Source organism: Rhea pennata, chromosome 18, assembly GCF_028389875.1.
Source record: "Rhea pennata isolate bPtePen1 chromosome 18, bPtePen1.pri, whole genome shotgun sequence".
Taxonomy (NCBI): Eukaryota; Metazoa; Chordata; class Aves; order Rheiformes; family Rheidae; genus Rhea; species Rhea pennata.
In genome coordinates this window covers 9,659,268-9,679,382 of record NC_084680.1, presented here as the reverse complement: position 1 = coordinate 9,679,382, position 20,115 = coordinate 9,659,268, and the positions used below count along the sequence as shown (strand labels likewise).

The 20,115-nt window shown below is 44.4% G+C and overlaps 1 protein-coding gene across 5 annotated transcripts in view; it reads right to left on the bottom strand.

Annotated features, from left to right (window-relative positions):
- The window catches only part of PRRC2B (proline rich coiled-coil 2B), a 49,478-nt gene that overhangs the window by 21,824 nt on the left and 7,539 nt on the right, over positions 1–20,115 (bottom strand). For all 5 annotated transcript variants that reach the window (XM_062591366.1, XM_062591368.1, XM_062591367.1 and 2 more), the window contains exons 2-14: positions 13,246–13,413; positions 12,243–12,420; positions 11,916–12,018; positions 10,810–10,882; positions 7,831–7,974; positions 6,890–7,131; positions 6,288–6,409; positions 5,663–5,805; positions 4,965–5,055; positions 4,356–4,548; positions 3,659–3,974; positions 2,790–2,980; positions 53–260 (exon numbers count right to left, since the gene is read on the bottom strand). In XM_062591366.1, coding sequence (XP_062447350.1) covers positions 53–260; positions 2,790–2,980; positions 3,659–3,974; positions 4,356–4,548; positions 4,965–5,055; positions 5,663–5,805; positions 6,288–6,409; positions 6,890–7,131; positions 7,831–7,974; positions 10,810–10,882; positions 11,916–12,018; positions 12,243–12,420; positions 13,246–13,360 — 2,119 coding nt within the window. In that variant the 5' untranslated portion in view covers positions 13,361–13,413. The remainder of the gene's footprint in view (positions 1–52; positions 261–2,789; positions 2,981–3,658; positions 3,975–4,355; positions 4,549–4,964; positions 5,056–5,662; positions 5,806–6,287; positions 6,410–6,889; positions 7,132–7,830; positions 7,975–10,809; positions 10,883–11,915; positions 12,019–12,242; positions 12,421–13,245; positions 13,414–20,115) is intronic.

Genomic DNA, 20,115 nt, shown 5'->3' with positions numbered 1-20,115 from the left:
TGTTGGACCAAGCCAGCAGTCATGATAAAAGGAAACATTGAAAACCCCTTACCTGAGGGGTGAAGGGCTGAAGGGTAGAAATCCACGGGACTGCGACCCTGGGCCATGCGAGGGTCCATATAAGAGGGCATCATCATCCACCGAGGATCAAAGCCAAGCATCTGGGGGTGTGGTGGGTAGAATGTCCGCTGGGGATGGGAATGGGATGGGGGAGGATAGACTTGCTGCTGCTGCCAGTGCTGCATCTTATAGAGCTGCTCCTGCAAGGAAGAAGAATAAGCCATTTGACATGATCTGTCATAATGCCAGGAATCACACTTGCAAACTGATCAGCTCAAGAAAAACACACTTAATGCGTTAGAGCCTCAAAAAACAAGTAAGAGGAGCAGGTAAACAGATGAGGGCAATTCACTACCAACTGGGAATACAGCAATTGTTATTTTTTAAACACCCAGGACATGGTAAATGCAGCCAACATGTCATGCCATTGTGCACCAAACTACACGGCTGAACACAAGGGATCAGCTTCAAGATGAGAGCCCGTATTTTCCCCACACTTCAATGGGATAGGACAGTTTCCTGTCAAAAACGATTTCCTAATTGGAACTAAATACTTTAGAAGACGTTACCCTTTGGAGGAAATACAATTATATGGTGTGCATATATATTAGTTCTACTCATGTTAGCCAGACACATTAGACAAAAACATCCTAAATTCAGTCAAGAAAACAATTAATATTTTATACTATTTTCTGTGCATCCTTCAGAAACAAGGAGCAACCCAAGGGTGTCAGTACATCTCCCAAATGGCCAGTTTACCTTCCTTTAGCAGAGGACTGCCATGGATATTAATCTGATCTGACATTTAACCTTTGCCAAAGGTCCAAGAAGAACCTATATGTGAAAGGAGTTTTAGGTATTGGAGAAAGCTTTCAAAGGGAAACAGCTCCGATTAACATGAAATACATCTATTTACCTGTCAAGCTTGCCTCTGTTCTTTTCTTACTTAGCTTACAGCAGTGTCAGATACTATAACTGTTTATAAAAAAAAGCCAATTCCCTACTGCAAAGTAAGAAACAAAGCCTTAAATCTGAACTTGACACATCATTATAGCAAGAGAAACTCATCAGATAAACGCAAAGATTGTATCTGGGTTATCTAATACTGTAGGATCTTTGAGAAAAGATTTAATTTATGTCACCAGCACTATTTTTTACTTTGTTCTTTTAATGGAACCATTGCTACCAAAGTAGCAATGTGAATCAACCAAACTACAAACTACCTCATTCATACTAATGACACAAATGATAAGAGAAGCTAAAGTGAAAATTTCATGTTCTTCCAGCAGCAATGACCTGAGGTACTACTAGCATCACAGCAGAGATGTCCAATTATTTTTACTTTCAGAGCAACTCTTTTATAAAGTAACATTAGCAACATTTGCTGCTTTACCTTTGAATCATGAGAATGTCTGAGAATGTCAACTGCCCAATAACAAGGATAGGGGAACAGCCATAAAAGAGCAATTACTAAGCTCTCAAGCAGAAGCCAAATGTGATCTCTTTGCTAAGGGTGCAGCAGGGTTGATTATATCACATTTCAAGTGGTTACTCTATAAAGACTGTCAATTAACGTTGTGTTATCTCAAGCCTGGATATTGTGCCCCTTGGCTTCACTCTGCTGCTCCAAGGAGGCTCACTGCAGCTGGAAGAGCTGTACAATATATACAACAACATATAAAAGATTATAAAGCTGGATGAGATGTAAGATGTATAAAGCAGTCCAGGCTGGTCTCTTTGCAAAGGAGAGTTTGCAGTGAAACAGAAATGAAACACTTAAAAGACTAAACACATTTAAAGTGCAAAGAGAATAATGCTTTGGAAGAGCCTCACAGAAAGAAGGGCCGTATAGAACGTAAGAGTAGATGCGAAGAACCATCTCTCTACAAAGGCAGGGCAGAGGTAGGTAAGAAGTGTGCCACTTCACATCCCTCATGTTCAGCTCAGTAGCAAGTCCAACCACCTGCCAACCTAAGCACAGTTTGCCCTTGGCAAGCAAATGGTTGCCCATACTAACAGGGTTAGAACATTGCAAGTGCAAAGCCATATGGAAGCAGCTAATCCTAGAAGGGTTTCAGCCCAGCAGTCACCTTCTTCTTTTGTTTGTATATTCAACAATCTGTTACCGCAAGTGCTGAAGAGCAGCAGCTCCCATCCTGCACAGGGAAGCAGGCACAGATGTTCACCGGAGTCAGTGACAGCCAAGAATGTTAGACACTGCTCAATCAGGCCTATTTTAAGTAACAAGGTACCCACTGCTGCACTTCTGACTTTGGATGTGGGAAGGGGAATGTCCCCAGTTCCCCCTACGTACACATTTCTTTGCAAAACAGAGCTCTGCTACAAACCACATAATCCTAAGAGGATGTCACATTGTTAGCAGACACCAAGATAAGCATTCCAGACCAGTTGACATTTCCAACATTTTCTACTAGGCAAGGGGCAAACCTGACCCTGACCTGCCCACATCTCTCCTGAGCCACAGAAAGCGCTAAGTACAGCAGGTCCAGCACATAAAATTCATGTAATCTACAATAAAGCCTTTTAACCCAGCACATGAGATATATGTGCTCAACAATACTGAAAAAGTCTGGGAGATAAATGCCCTCTTGTCACCTTCCAGCCCAAAGACGGCTGGTTAGTTGGTGCTGATTGTGTTGAGAGCTGGGCAAATGTGACTGTTTGGTGGGAGTCCAAGGGAAGAGGGGAGGGAATGTCACACCTCTTACCTGCTGCTGTTGCTGCTGCCTCTGGAATCGGGGGGGAAGAGACTTCTGGTATTTGGTAAATTCCTGTGCTGGAGAGGGAGCTTCTCTAAGCTCCTCCTCACTGCTGCTCTGAGCTGCTGCTGCTGCTGGGGCAGGAGTCTCTTCTTCCAGGTAACCAACAGAAACATCCTGTGAGTGAAACTCTGGAGTTGCTGGAGAGAAGAAAACAAACCTTGATGACCCCTGGTCAGGACAGTGCTTGTGTGCACACCACCACAGCACTGACCACATAGGACTGTGAGCATGTCTTGACTGTGTTAATGGCTGAACTTGGTTACAGTCATATATAGCACCTCTGGATTCCTCTCCTGGAATTGCCTTGGCAGTTGAAAAAGCTTATCATCTTTGTTTTTGTGGTAAATTCCAATACCCCTTTGCTATCAACCTTCTGCTTAAACAGTGTGCATGGGGGCGGGGGGGGGGAGTCTGCCACCCCCCTGTAAATCCTTAAATATGCCAGCACTTAATGATAATGGATTTACTGCACTGTGAGCAGAGGCACTTTAACAGCACCATATAACCCCAAGAAAATCAAGAGGCCAGTTCCAACAAGGTTTCCACTAGCACAGCTGCTTGAACGTAGATTAGGAAACCACAGAACTTTGCACTTGTTTTAACAGGACCTGGGGGGAGAAGGGGGAACAAACCACCCTCAACCTTCATCACCAATCCGAAATACTCCACAGAAAATGGGAAGAAGCTTATCTCTCAAGTGTAACTCAAGCACTCTCCATGCTGCTCCCTCCCAGCAACTCCACAACAGCTCAAACAGATCATTACACTAATAGAAAAGCAGCTTTCAAAAGATGACATGAGCACTGTTTCTGTACCTCTACGGAAAATGTGGCCACTCTCTTGCACAGTGTTCTTCTCCGTGCTTGGGGGTTTCAGATCTTCATTATCTGTGTGTTTCTGGGTCTCACCACTCTTCTGAGCCAGTTTGCATTTCTGATCAAGTTGCTTCAGCTTTGCAGCGCAGGCTGCCAGACGCTCCTCCCTGGCTCTCCGCTCTTCTTCCTCTCGTCGCCTTCTGGCTCGTTCAACAGCCTCCGAAATCTCAGAGTGCACAAACTTCTGTCTTAGTGGCACCTTTTCGTCTTTATCTTCAACAGACTGCTGTCTGAGAATACTTCCTAGCATGGGCTTCTGCCAAAAGGGAAACATTCCCCAGTAAGCATGGCCCAAACACCTCCTGCATCTTAAGCTTTGCTCTGCTAAGAAAATCCCCACCTGCCTTCTTCCCCTCCATCCTCATGCACACAAGCCATCCTCTCAGTGGGGAGCTATCTCTATTTGGTTCAAGACCTCCTTTTGCTAACTCTTTGATAACCCCACTGTTCTGGACCAGCTTAAATTCTCTCTCTTTGGTGGAAATGCTGTGCAGGTGGACTTCCCTCCAGCTGGATATAAATAACAATCACCACTGCCCATTCTCGGCGAAAACGCCAGGCTGGGCTCTTAAGGACAGCAACATGTTGCCTCTAGCAGCCCAGCAGACCAAATCCACCCATGTGAGTTCAACCTAACCTGGTATTCAGATGCAGAGCTCCAGCCATTCAGCTTCCTTGCAGGCTGCTGTGATTCCTGCACCTTTCGTACTGGCCGGGATAAGCCAACTGAGTCGCCCCAGTTTTTTCCTTCCTCCAAGGAGTGTTTGACATCTGCACTATCTGCAGAGCTCAGGGACAACTGTCGCTGTCTTCTGGGATCCCAGCTGTTCCTGCCATATAAACAGTTTTGCTTTACATTTGCAACTTGCCTCAGCAAGCATTTGAAGCTTTATTCATTAAGCTACAAAGGCAACTGACTGTAAGGGAAAGAGAGGATCCATAATAAAAAATATCAACCAAAGTCATGGGCTTTTTCCTCCCAAGGTGCTTAAGGATTAGCAAGGCCCTGTGCAAAATGATAAGGTGAGATCCAGAGAGGAAAGGAGGAAAAAACCCTGGTAACCAGCACCAAAACCGATGCATATCACTGAAACCCACTCAAAGATGGCAGGTGGAATCAGTAATGTCACACTATGAATCTGAGTGGTCAAGCCTCAACACTCAGAACAGAACTTTAAAAGAAAAGATCCTAGTAAATTTTATATTTATTAAAATAACTGCTGGTGAGAATAGAGCCATTTCTTACCACTTCTGTCGTCCATCCTTAAGAGCTTCTTCTTCTTCTTCATCTTCACTAAACTTCAGCTTTTCAGAGTAATCCACTTCATCATGAATGCCTGAATGGGAGGATTAGAGAAAGGACAGAGTGGAAAGAACAGGCCATGTCTTATCCCCATAAGCCCTCTGCCTTCTCTGGCACTAAACTAGACACTATTTAGAAAACTGAATGCCCAGCACAGCACCAGCTTAGGTACTGGAAATGATGTGGATGGTGAGGACTCACACTGCTGACCAGTTAGGCTGATCCCAAAAGAAGGGTAAGCAAAAACTCTGGGAATGGAGGTTGCAAATGAGAGGAGACGGTCAGCAAGCAAGACCACATACATGAACCAGGATTCTGAATGCTATGACTGAGAAGGAGCGACTAACTCTCCTTCCCAGCAGTGATACCGCTATCTTCCTGCTGATTGGTGTTTTCAGCTTTTAGGAGTCTTCAGATCCAGCTTCCTGAGTACAGCGTGGTGGAAGGATCAGAAGGATCCATTGTGTCATCACTTACACCAACAGCAACTTCACAACTGCACGGACAACTCCCCTCCTCCTTTTTGGGGTAGGGGAACAGAGCCACCAGCACACCCTATTTAGGGCTGCAGGGAAGAACAATTGCCCTTCCCTGCCTAAGCTGTTGCTACTGCCTGCAGCTAGAGGATGGAGGTATTTTACCTGCCCATCCATCATCCGCATCAGTGTCGAGTTCATCCAGCCCCTTTAGGTTCTCTGCGTTGATAATGGTGGGCCGGGGTGCTCTCTCCCCTAGCTGCCGAACGGGACGTGTTGGGCGAGACAGACCAAGCCTGTTCTCTTTTCTATAAGGAGACAAAAAGAAATGTTTAGAAACAGCAAACTACAGTATTAAAAAAAAAAAAAAAAAAAAAAAAGAAGAAAAGAAAGGGAACACAGAGCTGAGTTTAACAATGAATTGTCATTTTGTACCATGTGCTTATATGCATGGCCTTCAAGTATCTGCCCCAGCCGGCAAAGTTCCTCTCCTATCTACCCGGTACCCACTCTTCTGGGGCTTACAGATCAGAACTGCTATCGTTACAGTCTAGAATCACACACAACTCCTCCTTGCATTTGCCTGCTCTTCAGACACAAATGCTTACAGTCCTGCAACATTTCAGATGCTGCAGTAGTAGGTGCAAAGCGCTGATCTTTCGGCTGAAACTAGGTCTCCTCTGTGGCTGTCCATAGCTTCTTCACCCACAGGACTGGATTCTTTGCCCAGGTTCTTACAGTATCCCACTCCAAATCTGCCTTTCAAGAGGGACAGTCACAGCAGTCTTACCCATCCTGGTCATTCATCTGGTATTGTCGAAAAGGGACCCGGGGCTCAAGCCGAAGCTGAGGAACAGGGAAAGACCCGCGGTCCAGTGATGCAGGGGTCTCAGATGGCTGTTGTGGACACATCTGGAACAGAGCAGAGCAGAGTAGCCTGCTTTCTCTCTTTGCCATAGAAAGACTTAGCCAGATAAGGTTACAACATAGCCACAGTAATTGTGGTTGTGCAAAGGTAGGGCAAACATTTCACATCTGCCTGGCTAACAGCCCACATACTCATGGTTATCCTCTCCAGCTCTATACGGAAGCCAGCAACTTTCCCTCAGGCTGAATAAGGTCATGGCTATTTCATTCCTTCTTGGAATATATTAGTGCTGCACAATTCTAGCAAGAAAAGGTAAATATGCAACAGAAGAAACTAAAAATAGAGCAAGGAAAGGATTCCTGAGCTAGTCCTGGGAAATAACTGAGGAAAAAATATGGAAATCATCCATCTCAGTCAACTTCCTCAACCCACGCTCATGTTATAAGCATCTCAGTCAACTTCCTCAACCCACGCTCATGTTATAAGCAAGGACGTTAAACAGTTGTGGGGACAGGGTAACTTACAAAAGCAGGTAGCATGTCATGGTATGTAGGTGGTTGGTACACATTTCCCAAGAACTGCGAAGCCCCTTTACGGATAGGCTGAGCTGGGCGGAGAGACGGCTCCTTTAGATCGCTGGCATTCACTGAGGAGGGGGCTCCGTCTCCAGTGCTAGACGTCTTGCTGCCCAGATCAGCAGGGGAGGCGGTCAGAGATGTGGCAGAGGTTATATTCCTCCCACCGCCCTCCCTCCAACTGGTGACATCTGGAAAGAAGGTAATACATATGTTAGCATTCACTAACTCAGATGGTCACTTAGCCAGAAAATCTCCAAACTCAAACGACTTTGGCCAGGCCCTAATTAACCTGAGAATATAGAAATGCATCAGGGACCAATGCATTTTCTTTCCCAAGATACTAGCAGCACCAGCTATTACTAAATAATTACTGCACCAGTAGCATCCCTACTTGTCAACAGGTCGAAATTCCAACCGACAACTCTGCAACCCATCTCCACAGCACTCACCCTGCAGAATTAAAGGTAATCTAAACCATGCACATTCAACTAGAAGCCATGTTACATCACTCACTCCTTTCACTTGTGCTCCTCCCCTTCCCCAGGGGGAAGGACCTGCTTTCCAGCATCACCAGATTGACTCACAGAACACCAAAACCTCTCCCCTCCTGCACACAACATTTCTTAATGAAACAATACAGTAGACAGCAGTCCATATTTAGCTGCCTGGACTATAAAATTCTGGCAGTAAACACCAACAGTACATACGAACCTGTAGTCATTTGCTAAGCAACTCGGGACACAAGGGCTCATAAAAAGAGAGAACGTAGATGTGGGATTATCTTGACACCATTGCAAACTGGCTAGCCCTTCCCCCTGCCCGAAACATGATTTACAAAGGGTTATGAGCTGCGGTCATTGGACAAGAAGATGCAGTCATTCTCTTACTCTGTGGGCGGAGGCTTGGTCCTGGCCCATACGACGGATCTAAGGCGCCCTTTTCTTTGCCAACCTTGTCCTGCTCGCCAGCTGCTTTCAGCGTCGGAAATTCCTCGGGAGAGAAGGATAACAGTCGGCTTGAGGCCCTTAAACCTGTCAAAGAAATAAGTGTGGGACTCAGATAAGATCTTTCCACTGTTTCCATTACGTTGTGAGATCAGCCTGGGAACATGCCTCCTGAAAATCTGGACCTTCAACATATTCAAACCTGAAATATTATCGTATCAGCTCACATCAAAGCTCTCCTAGACACTGTCACCAACATGACAACACACGTCCTCACCAAATACTCCCACACTCTTAACTGAGCATCTTCATTTAAATTCTCACATTCAACAAAGTCACAGAATGAGCTTTTTCAGCTTCCAATTATTTTTGTACAGTATGAAATTCAGATTGAAGCAAGGATACAAATTCTGCAAGATCACTTTATAAATGATATCCCACTATCAAGTGTCTGACATTTCTATTCAGACTCCTTTTGCTCAGATCTCACTCCATGGGGAATTCTGTTGTTAAGATTTCTGGGAATATACTTAGTGAAAAGACTATTATCCTCACCACTTATGCTATTATACCACATTATCCTTACTGCTCCAGCATCTTTAAGATACCAATCCCTGGACAGATCTGGCCAGGTTCATGTCTTGCCTTTGGTGAATTGTCTTGCTGAGTCATCAGTCACCCCAGAATGACAGCTTTTTGTTTGTTAAAAAGATCTCACAGTGACTGGAAAACAGGATGTAACAGTAATTCTCCCAGATCTATCAGTAAGGTAATGTTGAATAAAAGGAAACTGCTACCATTATTGCACCACTCAACATTAAATCGTAAATTCTTGCTCTAAAAACTGCTTTTTGGTGTTATTTGGCTAATGCTCCTTTTAAAAGGAGCATTTCAGAATTATGTTACAAATATCAGTGATTACTGAAGATCTGACCAAAAAAAAAAAAAAAAAAAAAAAAAACACAAAAAAAAAATCTATTTTTACCCATTCTTGCCTTGAAGAGTCAAGAAAAACTGGTTTCTTCAATAATTTTCATTTTCTGGAACTTGAAGATAACATTTCCATAACATCCTGTGTATAACATCTACAAATACCTTGGACACATGAGAATACTAAGAAGGACAGCTTTCACCTACTGCACAGCTCAGATATCTAATATGCCAGAGTTCTGAATTCTCCTCTATTACTCTGTTGAATTAAAATGGCAATAAGAATATCAACTGCATTCAAGTGTCTTTAGGAGAGACTTTCCCCTACATCCCTCACAAATAACGGTCATCTTTTCCCCTTAAAATAACGCTGCACAATGGAATGATTGTTAATGTGCAGGCATTAACAACTTGCATTCCAACCCTAGGCTTCATCACACTGAGAAAAATTTGGTGCATCTTTTTTCTCAAAATGTCCCTTATATGCAGGAAACGGGTACAGAGCAGCTCATAACTGATTTACTAGATCACACTATTCCAGGATACTCCCTCCATAGATGTTTTAACAGAATTGACACCTAAATGAACAAAAAGCAGAAGACTTTTGCCTTTGCCAATAATACTAGAAACTGTTCTACCAGCTTGAAAGAAAAAGCAATTGTTCAATGCCACTGTAGAACAGGTGCAAGCACGGGATGGCCTAAGCAACCCTTTCAGCCCGATTTCTGATGCTTCTGTGATTCATTTACCTTCTAATTAAGCTGCTCTTAGCCACATACACAACTCTTTTCTTAGGCTGAGCCCTCTATATGGTAAGAGTGTGACCTAGAATGAGTTTTCAGAAAATTTAAGAACACTGTTGGAGAATCAAATTCGAAACTAACTGTACACGAGACCCATACAGTGAGTCTTAAAAAAGCATCAGTTAATCAAGTGAGAGAATCTCTGCACTGACCACCAACTTCAGGCGATCACAAGTTTCTGCTTTGACATTTAGCCTTTGAGAAATATCCTCTCATTAATGAACTCATTTAATTTAGGATAAGCTTGTCCCCTCCATTTCTGCATTCTGCAGCTGTCTCAGTTCTTTGAAATCTCTCTGCAGTTTCTCTTAATGACCTAGTGGTTCCAGGTCTGTTTGCATTAGGAGTGTGGAAGTGAGCTGTTCTTACTGCAGCTTAAATGACAGAACTCACTGCAGCTAGAAACCACCTCCTGTGTAGAAATGGATGCAACCAACGACGACTAAAAATCCCAATTTATGTTAACATTGCTCCAGGATCCTCAGTCAAGCAGAAGCCACTAGCAACACAGTGAGTCAGTGAGACTTAACAGGAAGTCGTAAACAAGTAGATCCTGCAGAATCTTCAATGCTATTTTCACCCACTGACATTGTAACACTCTTGGCCCAAAGATGCTGTGTAAAGTCTCTCCGGACATTATTGTTACAGCCTCACTTTTGACCACCTCATTAAGATAAATTCCCCATGCAATGAGCTATGGAAACAGCCACATCTCCAGTCTCTCATATATTCCCATCTCCTACCTTCTCTTCTCCTAAACCAACCCCTTCCCTCCTCCACTCTGTTTTCAGCACCTCTTTACACACTGTTCAAGGTCAACGGAAGCTGCTTATGAGAGGACAAACATTTCCCTTCTCCTTCAAAGCCTTCAGCTCCCAGAATTCCCCGCTTCCCTGCTGTTCCCAAGCCAAGCGCATGAACCATTCTGTTTCAGGGTGATGGGATACAATCTGTTCAATCTGCATCTTGCACTGACTGAAGCTGTTGCATTCCTCCAGCCAACACACTACATGGATGCAAAACAGGCTCAGTATTCTCTATGCCCCACTGCACTGTAACCAAGACAGCTGCGTCCCATTCTGCACCAGTTGAGACAGGGAGGCCAGAAGAAATGGAGTCCACCCCCTCTCATGCCTGTCTAGGAGAAGCAGGCACATACCCAACTCCATTTTGGTTTTATTATACTCACCACCTTCTTGTCCTGCTGGCTTTCCATTCAGCTGTGCCCATGACTTTGGTCCACCTGGCACTGAATTTGTACTCTGAAAACAAAACACCCCAAGAAAAAAAAAAAAAAACAAAAAAACACACAACCCATAGATCAGTGAACTTTCATGACTGTTCTTCATTTCCTGGATAGTATCTACAAGGCTTCAGACCTCTAGGTCACTCAGATGTCACTGGACACCACAGGTCTCCCCAGCTTCCTGCTGAGACTGAAGCCAACTGCTCCCCACTCCAGTGCACTATATATATGCTACAATGGAAATCCTCCTCTTCTCTGTCCTGCCTCTAATCTCTCCTCCTCTGATCACCTTCACCAACTATCTCCTCAAACCATTTGTCCTGCTTTCCTCCCTCTAATAAAATTTTCTCTTTGTTTTGCCATATTTTCCTAAATGTTCCCTCTCAATCTTCTAGATTTCTTCCACGCTACACTCAGTTTGAAGGCTACCCTGCTTTCTCATGCATGAGCCACTCTTCTCCTCTTCAGAACATAACTCCTGTCCTGATTTCCCTGCACCTCAAGGAAATTTTTAGTTAAAAGTATGAAGTCAGCAGCATAAAGGGGCCAGATCCCTGCACTTTCTGGGGAAGCTTTCTTACTTGCCAGTAGTTTTTTCAGGTCCTGACACTGGCTACTTCTCCCACATGACCAGATCTCTTCTTATCAAGTCTCATCAGGTCTTTGGCTGGGAGCAAGAGCCGGATCTGTTGTCACCAAGCGACACTTGAATTAGACCCAAAATAAAATAGTTTACAAGTGCTAACCAGCCATCCCGCATTCCAGCCATTCCTTCTAGATTGAAGCTAGACTTTCCCCACAGGCTTCAAATGCACAGAGGAAACGTGCACAGAATTCTACTCTAACTGCAGTACAGCCTTCCTGGGGCATAGTGACTTGGAGTCAAGACAGTCTATTGCAAAAAGAATTGATTATATAGGAGCTGTTCTGCAAATTATAATCTGTCAATTCTTATTTGCACAGGGCACTACTGACAATTAAAGGAAACCCTCAGGCTGCCTAGGCACAGGGGAAACAGGGTGGCAGTCACGGAGACTGCTTGCGCCTACCTCCTGACTGATTGACTGTGTCGGCTTCTGTAAATTGGAGACAGATTTCTGCAAACCCTGCTGCGGCAGCGACTCCTGCAGCTGTGCAGCCGTCACACTGGAACTAGAAAGAGACAGTGAAGGTGAGATCAAAGGGGAAGGGAGGCAAGACAAGAGACAAACAACTCTGGCAATATAGCATTTGCTAAAAGATCCAGCTAACACATTAGCTCAGCACTCGCTCAGACAACAGAGAACATCTGCTCCCTGTAAGGTCCAAGACATAGCCTAGCAGTACACAACTGACAATTGCTTTCCTGACAATACTCAACGAGCAGCTCTGCCTACCTCTTTTGGTCTGGCTGATCCTGCTTGTTTGCCCATCCTGTACCGTCCTTAGGTACTATAATGATGTTGGGGTCGTTTCCTTTGTTCTCAGACTTCAAGCTAGGCAAGTTTGCAGGAGGTGGCATGCGCCGGGCAGCAGCAACTTTCCCAAGACTCTGTAAGCCATGTCTAGGAATAACTAGTGAAAAAAGAACAGGGCAAGTCACAGAGGGCTAGACCCTGCTAGCTAAGTAACCTCAATAACATACTGTGGCTAGACACAATCCCAGCACAACAGTACGATAAGCAGTGCCACTACTGCTAATCATGAACCCAGAGCTGACATATAGATCACTACTTGGAGGACCACTGCAAAGCAGCTTTTTTTTTTTTTTTTAAGCCAGCTGATAGGCAACCTCCTACAACAGAGGGGAAGGAGATTTGAACCAAGGACACAGAGGCAAAAATTCTCCCTAGCCGAAAATGCCCAGAGTCTTTAACTGTCCACGCAGATACTTCTCTTCCACTTTAAAAAGTAGAGTCAGCACCTCCCTTTCACAGCTGGGCAACCCAAAGCCACATGTTAGGAGATGGACTAGAAACAAAACCCAGGAGTCCTGAACTCTAGACCCTCCATCTTGAGCCACCAGATCACATGCACTAAGATGGCACTTTCCTCTCACCTATACACAAGGTCTGACTAACACTTAAGGCACTTCACAGTCAGATTAACTACCCAGTCCTGGTATAGCCTATGATCCTAAGGAGGTTTTCACTCCTGTAGCCCTAAGGAGGTTTGCAGCCAGGACAGCAAGGCATAGGCTAAACCAGCAGCACAAACAAGCACAGACGTTTTCCTTTAAGTCCTAATGTAATACAGGGCTGGATGCAGCACCAGTACATGCAGCTCTGCAACTCAGCTGCTTCCCGCTAGACATGCTACCCACAGGGCTAACAACTCAAATTAGCTCTGCAACCAGAGTCTTAGAAGAACCCAAAGGAGTTTTCCCAAGACATTCCTTACCTGTAGTTCTGATAGCTTCTATTGACTTTCCTTTATACTTATCAAACAGGCTGAGAGTCGAGTACTTGCTTTTCCCATCCTTTCCCTTGGTTATTTGCCCCAAACGATCGGACATTGCGATGAAATGTCATCTAGTAAGGAAATTTCTCTGCGCCGCTCCCAATCTGCCTTTTAATGAAAAAGAACCAGGGAAATGTCATCAAACAGATTATCTAGCCTTGGATAAGTAGAGAGTAAAACAGATGTACAATTGTTAGAACTGCAGACAGATTCAACAAACAGACACACTAAGTTACAAGGTTTTAAGCCACTCCTCTTTAGCCGCTGGAACCTTGTGGGATTTGAGATTCAGACACTAAATGAAAGTAACTGCAGGAACACATTTCTGATGGCATCACTACTTGCTACCACTCCAGTGCTGAAAGAGGTAAACTCCTTTAAATATGAGAGTACAGGAGAGGATGGCCAACATAGTCCTTGCTTTAAAAGAATAAGGCTAACACAAAGCAGGTAGGCACAAGTATCCCCAAACGTAAATGAAAGAAAAAGGACCATTTCCTTGCAACATTGGAATTTGTCATCAGATTTCTCAAGGAAGTACTGGCAGCTGACTTTGTTAGGTTTTGGATTATGGTTTCACACTGACTACAGTTAATAACCTATACCAGCACTTAATGCTTTGAAAGAATCATCTTAAAATAACTGAGGCACTTGTTTCTTCAGATTCCCTTTCCCAATCCGTTAGCTGTGAAAAAGAGCCAAGTAGTCTACCAAAAAAAAAAAAAAAAACAAAAAAAAAAAAAAAAAAAACACACCAACAATGTGGCAGGTTCAGATTCTCGTACCTCAGAGTTCAGCAGTTATTCTGTGAGGTCTGAAAGCACTTCACAACCCCCCCCCCCCCCCCCCCCACACACACACACATTTTATGTCTGCTGCTGGCATCTTCCAACACTATTTTTAGCTTTAAAGGTACTTCTCACAATGTTTGTTAATTTTTCCGCTCTGATCTCTGCCTGGACAAACACCTTCATTCGGGGAGGCAGTCTCTCTGCTTTCTTTTTGACTCTTAAGAGACTATGACAAAGCTAAAACAAGGGGAGAACAAACACAGAAGGGAAATGTTTACCTCAAACAGAAAATAATGCTTGCCTACCTTCAACGGATATTTGTTTTCTTTCAGTTTTTAAAAGACTAATTCACTGTTTTAAGATTTCTCTTATCTGAAGGTTTAATCTAGCCTTTTAACACATAATATAGATTTCTTGTAAAATCTCCACTTCAGGACTAAAACTGCTGGCAGTTTTATTATTTCATCTGCTAAGGCCCTATCTTACGGGCACAACTTCCTGTGTCGGCGAAACAAGAGGCTATATATATTGGACCTTCCACCTTTTACCCTTTCCTAACCTCACAGACCTGAGAGCACATTTCAAATGCAGTCAGAAATCTATCATCACTTTTTCTGAAAGAAACTGTCTCTGACCAGAAGCTACAACCACCAGTAATGCCTTATCAAGAATAATTTCCAGGTAAGAGGATTAAGGCCATCACTATTATACACAAAATAAGCACAGACTACAAACATGTTGGATACAGCCAGCTTGAGAATGTGCTGCCACCTGCAGCCGGCCAAGCACAACCTATCTAAAAGCAGCTGCCAGGGTCAAGTTTATGACCAGTAAGCCTGGCACCACGGACTGAATGTCCTGCATTGCAGGATTTAAATCACAACTGGCAGGAGCAAGCAGCTCTGGAGTCAGTGTGCTAGGCAGCAAGCAGTGGGTGGGGGAAGAAAGGGAGAAGAATATTTTCTGCCACTCAGCAATAGCAGTCATGAGACGCTCAGGAAAAACACCAGGCTCCACAAGAAGCCCCACAGCTGTGCTGCCCAGACTGACACATGGGACCATACCATGAAGGCTTGCTGAGGCCATAGGGCTGACTAGCAATCTCCAGACACCTTTTCCTGCAGAATAGCAAACAAATCTCTGGCTCCAGGCTGGTTCAATCTTTGCTCAGATGGTCACCTTTTGCCAAAGAAAACATTAGCTCCTCCCTTAGTTCCCCTCTTCCACTGTATTTTATTAGTGGGACAGACATAAAAGAGAAAAGGAGATGCACACTGATTAGCACTGACTTGGCAGGAAAGGGGATGCTGGACTGAGAACAACGACCTGTTTGAACTGGTAGAGCTGCAGGGAGCCTTGGACTGGAGTGAAACAGCAGAGGATGCTGCAAACTAGTCCTGAGCCATGCTGGCAAGAGCACAGCCACTGTTTTTACAGGTATATTAAATAAGAGTACTATAGTGGGAGCCTGCTCAGGGCCTGTCCAGACCATGCTGATCCTGCAACAATCCCCACACAATCCTGAGCCAGAAAATCCACTGAGTTTCAGAAAACTCAAAATTGCAGACAATAATTATCAGGTGTTACAAAAACAAAATGTCAAATCAAGTTCAGGAGTTGGTTGGTTAACAGAAATGCCCTGAGTTCCTGAAAGTCAGTAAGCAAACAGGAAGCAGAGTAATGCTGCCAAAGAGAAATCTTGACAACCAGTTATGTAACTGGGTCTTAGCTGCCTCTTGATTACATCTCATATCATTTAAAGGATGAGGATGGAATAAAAAAAATCACTTCAGAGCAAAGGAGGTGGGGACATGCTTAGAAAAAGCCACTTGTCAAACCTTCTGGCACAGCCACCACTGCTGCCCGGCAAGTGAAATTCATGGCGTACTCTGAACTCTTTCAGTGCTTTGAAGACGAGAATCTGAAACGCATCTTTGTGTGTTATGTATCACCATCTGTGCAGTCTAAAGGGGAAAACAAGCCTGCTCCAAAGTAAGTCCTCAGGGAGGTGAGACACTATTATTTAAATAAGGTCACTGTGCAAAGAGCCAGCAGCAGCACTAGGCCTGGTCAGAGCCTCCCCCCCCCCCCATGCAGAACCTTGCTGTCTCTCCCTCTCAACACCAGTCAGCAGCGGAGCTGAGCCACAACCCACAGGTGTATCAGCTAAAAGGATCACTCTGCATCCAGGTCACCCACAGCTCTTCAGAAAGGCTACAGAGAGCTACACCTCCAAAGGCTATTGCGTTACTGGCCTATTTTCCCATCACATAGCCAGACAGGGAATTCAGGCAGGGATCCTAAAGGCTTTCCAGAGTGAAGCCATGTCTGATAAAGTCAAGTTCATTAACAACCGAACAACCATCCTGCATGCTTATTATTAGGAGCGCTAGAACTCGAGTTCTTAACTGCCCACACTGGCTTCTGCGATTCAGACAGCCTCACGAAGGCCTCTGCTCAGATTCCACATGCCTGCTAGCTGCCCCCAAAGAAAGGGGTTATCCCCAATTACAGGGGAATCAAGATCATTCTCACTATCATTTCTCTAAGGTTTCTCTTTGGATTTATAAAGGTCTTTGTGGGAATGTTTGCTACCACTTTTAGTATGTAGCTTAGCTGAATTTCCATTCTCAGGACCAGCAAGATCCTGTAACATCCAGTGACAGTTCTGGAATGCAGAATACTGAGTGTTACAGGGGAATCAGAAAATGCTGCAATGTGACTAGTTAAATTAGAGGCCCCAGGGTGCAAACAGCTGCACCAGAATCACTTTCTGGGCTAAGAGCTCTGCTAACATTTTTACCCTCATCATATTGCCTTGGATTTGATGTGCTGTTACTCATCCTGCCTAACTCCTTTTTAAAGGGGTATGCTCTAATCCAGAGAGGAAAAGTGGCCCTTTAAACGCTAGAGCATGCAAGTCAGAGCTACAGCACGAATCCCCCAAGCAAAAAGCCACATGAAGAGCTTGAGTTATGGGCACTGGTAACAACTGGAAACCCTTACACTAAAAACACAGCCAAAGAGAGAGACTCCTGAAAAAGGAGATCATCTATAAAGCTCTTTGTAAATCTACGTATGAAGGAAGCTCAGCTGCTGGTGTTTTATTCACAAGACTTCAGTGGAGCTTGAATATCTGGAAGTCAGCCAGCCTTAATTGAGCAGGGCAAACAGATTTATGAAAGGTAACACACACACTAGAAGGAATCATTTCAGCTACTCGCACACCACCGAGCAGTCACTCAGCTAAAGGACCTGAAACCACTACAGACTCTGCAGCAAACCTCTACTCCTTGCTCATTTTACAGCAGCAGCAGCCATCACAAACACAAAACAAAGCAACAGAAAAGAGATTAACATTGAAAGGGGTCTTCTCCGTAAGCACGCAGATTTTTGACCTTATGTTTTATTCATACAGTTTATACAACCTGTGAGTTTTTGAACAGCATTTCCAAAAAAGAAAAAGTAAAGAAAGTTTGGAACTGATTATAAACTGAAACCTATGATGGCTTCTAATGTTATTGGTAATGGGAAACTTTTTTAAAAACATGTACAATTTTACAAAAATTAGTGGCATTCACTCTTCTTTAAATACACGTTTGCTTTTTGTTAGAACTTCTCATAGCTAAACATTTATCCATCAACAGGGAAACACCATCACTTCTCCTGGAATGAATCCCACCACAAATTGTTCACTTGTGAAATGGTTGCCATCTGCCTCAGTGGTGAGAGATACTGCAGGCTGCCTTGAGAACAGCTTTGGTGACACAGTGTGACCAGCTGCCCTGGGGGCTTGGGGCCAGATACGCTTATATCCTGTAGAAGCCCTGTTTGGGCCAGGCAGCAGGGATCATCAGCTTCGCTGGGAAGGCATCGACTTAGAGCTTGACTCCTAGGAGAAACTGCAAGGAGTTAGTACAGAGGTGACCAACAGGAAAACATCCAAACAGGATGTGACTAAACAAGACCATCAGTGTTCAAGTACAGAGCCAGTAGGATCAATGCAGAAGAGCTGTGAAGACAACAGAGCTTATAGCAAGGGACTAGACTACAAGAAGCCAGTTGACATTCTGTTGCACTGTTTTCAGTGCGATGGGAAGCTGCTAAAATTTGTTTGTACACCTGAAAAAAGGGCCAGCTGAGATCCTGAATGTGGCACCAAGCCCTGCCAGACTGGAGAGACAAGTTAGCAGTCTAGTGTGCACCAGGAAAAGACGGACACCCCTTAGCAAAGGTGGCTCCAGCTTCACAAGGCCACTCCTTGACTATTTGAACAGGTATATCTGGCAGTATTCATTCTTTCATTTTGCACAATCTCAACTTCTCTCTGCATCTCCCACGATTCTTCTCTCCTTGTAAAAACAGAGTGGGAGACAAGGCTCACACCACCCAAGGTTTACTGCAGAGGTCTGCTGCGAGCTGAGTAATGCTGCTGAAAGCTGTCCACCAGGAGACTTGCTGGCTGGCCAGCCTCATCATCAGGCCACTCCTTATGCTGGGCCACTCCAGCTCTGAGCAACGCAGCAGGACCACGAAGGGGGCAGGCAGATTCTTCTAGTCTGTACAATGAGGAGCTGTGCAGTGATAAAACCAGCCGTGCTCTCTTCACCCCGGTTGTCACATAAGAATTATTTTCATCACTCTGCAGCAACCTCACCTGCTTCCTCACATATAAATGTGCCAACAGGGTGGCAATCACAGCTCCTTTTACCAAATCACTGGACAATTTTAGGTCAAACAAATCTCGCCAAGCTCAGGTTTGGCCTGTAAACTACAGGCGTCTTGTCTCTGCTAAACAGCTATCCCAGCTGGGAGGGCAGGGAGCTGAGAAAAGCAGCCAGACTGGGTGGATTTGTAGCTTACTGTAAAATAGATAATGCATACTGAAGCCTGGAGAAGAGCTTGATTGAATTTATATGGGAACATGAACAAGTTACGTGGTGGCTTCTTTAAGGGCCAGACAGCTAATGAACCCTGGCCTCCAGTAATTGAGGACTCCGACAAAGACAAGAAATGGTCCATCCTCTGGATGCAAGACTATAGCACAAGGAAAAAAGAACTCATAAGTGTTTCATAGGCTGTGAAACAGCTTTTCTGCTGGATTTTTGAGTCCATAAAACTCCCCTTCCTTTTTGAAAACTAGCAGAAAACCTAAGGTGTGTGGTTAATTCTTTCCTTGGAAGAGCGTCTATCAGCAACAGTCTTCCAGAGAAACGATGAACAATGACAGTTTTCTACCCATCCATGTCATCATTACATAAAGATGGAATAGGCCCTTTAGCATTGGATTATCAAGGAGGAATAACTAGATCTCTCGTTAAGGAGGCTGCACTGCAGAGCTTTCACATCCCTCAGAATCAGGAATCAATTACTGCAGGAAAAAGTATCTTGCACGGATCTGCAAGCACTGAGTATCAGTATAAAACTCTTTGCTCTCTCATCCAGTCAAGGTGTTAAATAAGATCAGACCCAGCACTGACTCTGATGCACCTATAGAGCTCACCAGGCCCAGAAGCAGCAACTTCTTGTAGGTGCTTCTTTTCAGCGAGACAAATGTTTCACATTTCAGAGGCAAGACCATAAAGGACAGCAGCTAAGTCAAGCAAGAACCACCTTCAACAACTTCAATCTCCGATCCTTCTAGTATAAGAGGAAACAGAAGTGACCCAGTGCTTTGCAAGCTGCCTCATGAACAAAGAAGTGCTCATATTCAAACGCAAATCTTTACTCTTAGATTTATACTTACGATCTGGCTCCTCCACAACCAACACCCAGAGCTGAAGCACACTAACAACAGCATCTAAGGTGCTTGTCTTCCACTCTGCCCTGCTCAGGTTCCTCCGAGAGCTGAATGCCCAGGGAGAACACAGAGAGATACAATATTCAGTTCCCTCAACACCAAAGCATTCAGGCTGTTCACAAGCAGGCATTTTAAATCAAAATACAAATAAATCCTTCACGCGATGCTCTGTTGGCAAAACCCGCTAAGAAAGCTCCTGGCAAGATTCAGCTCAACTCT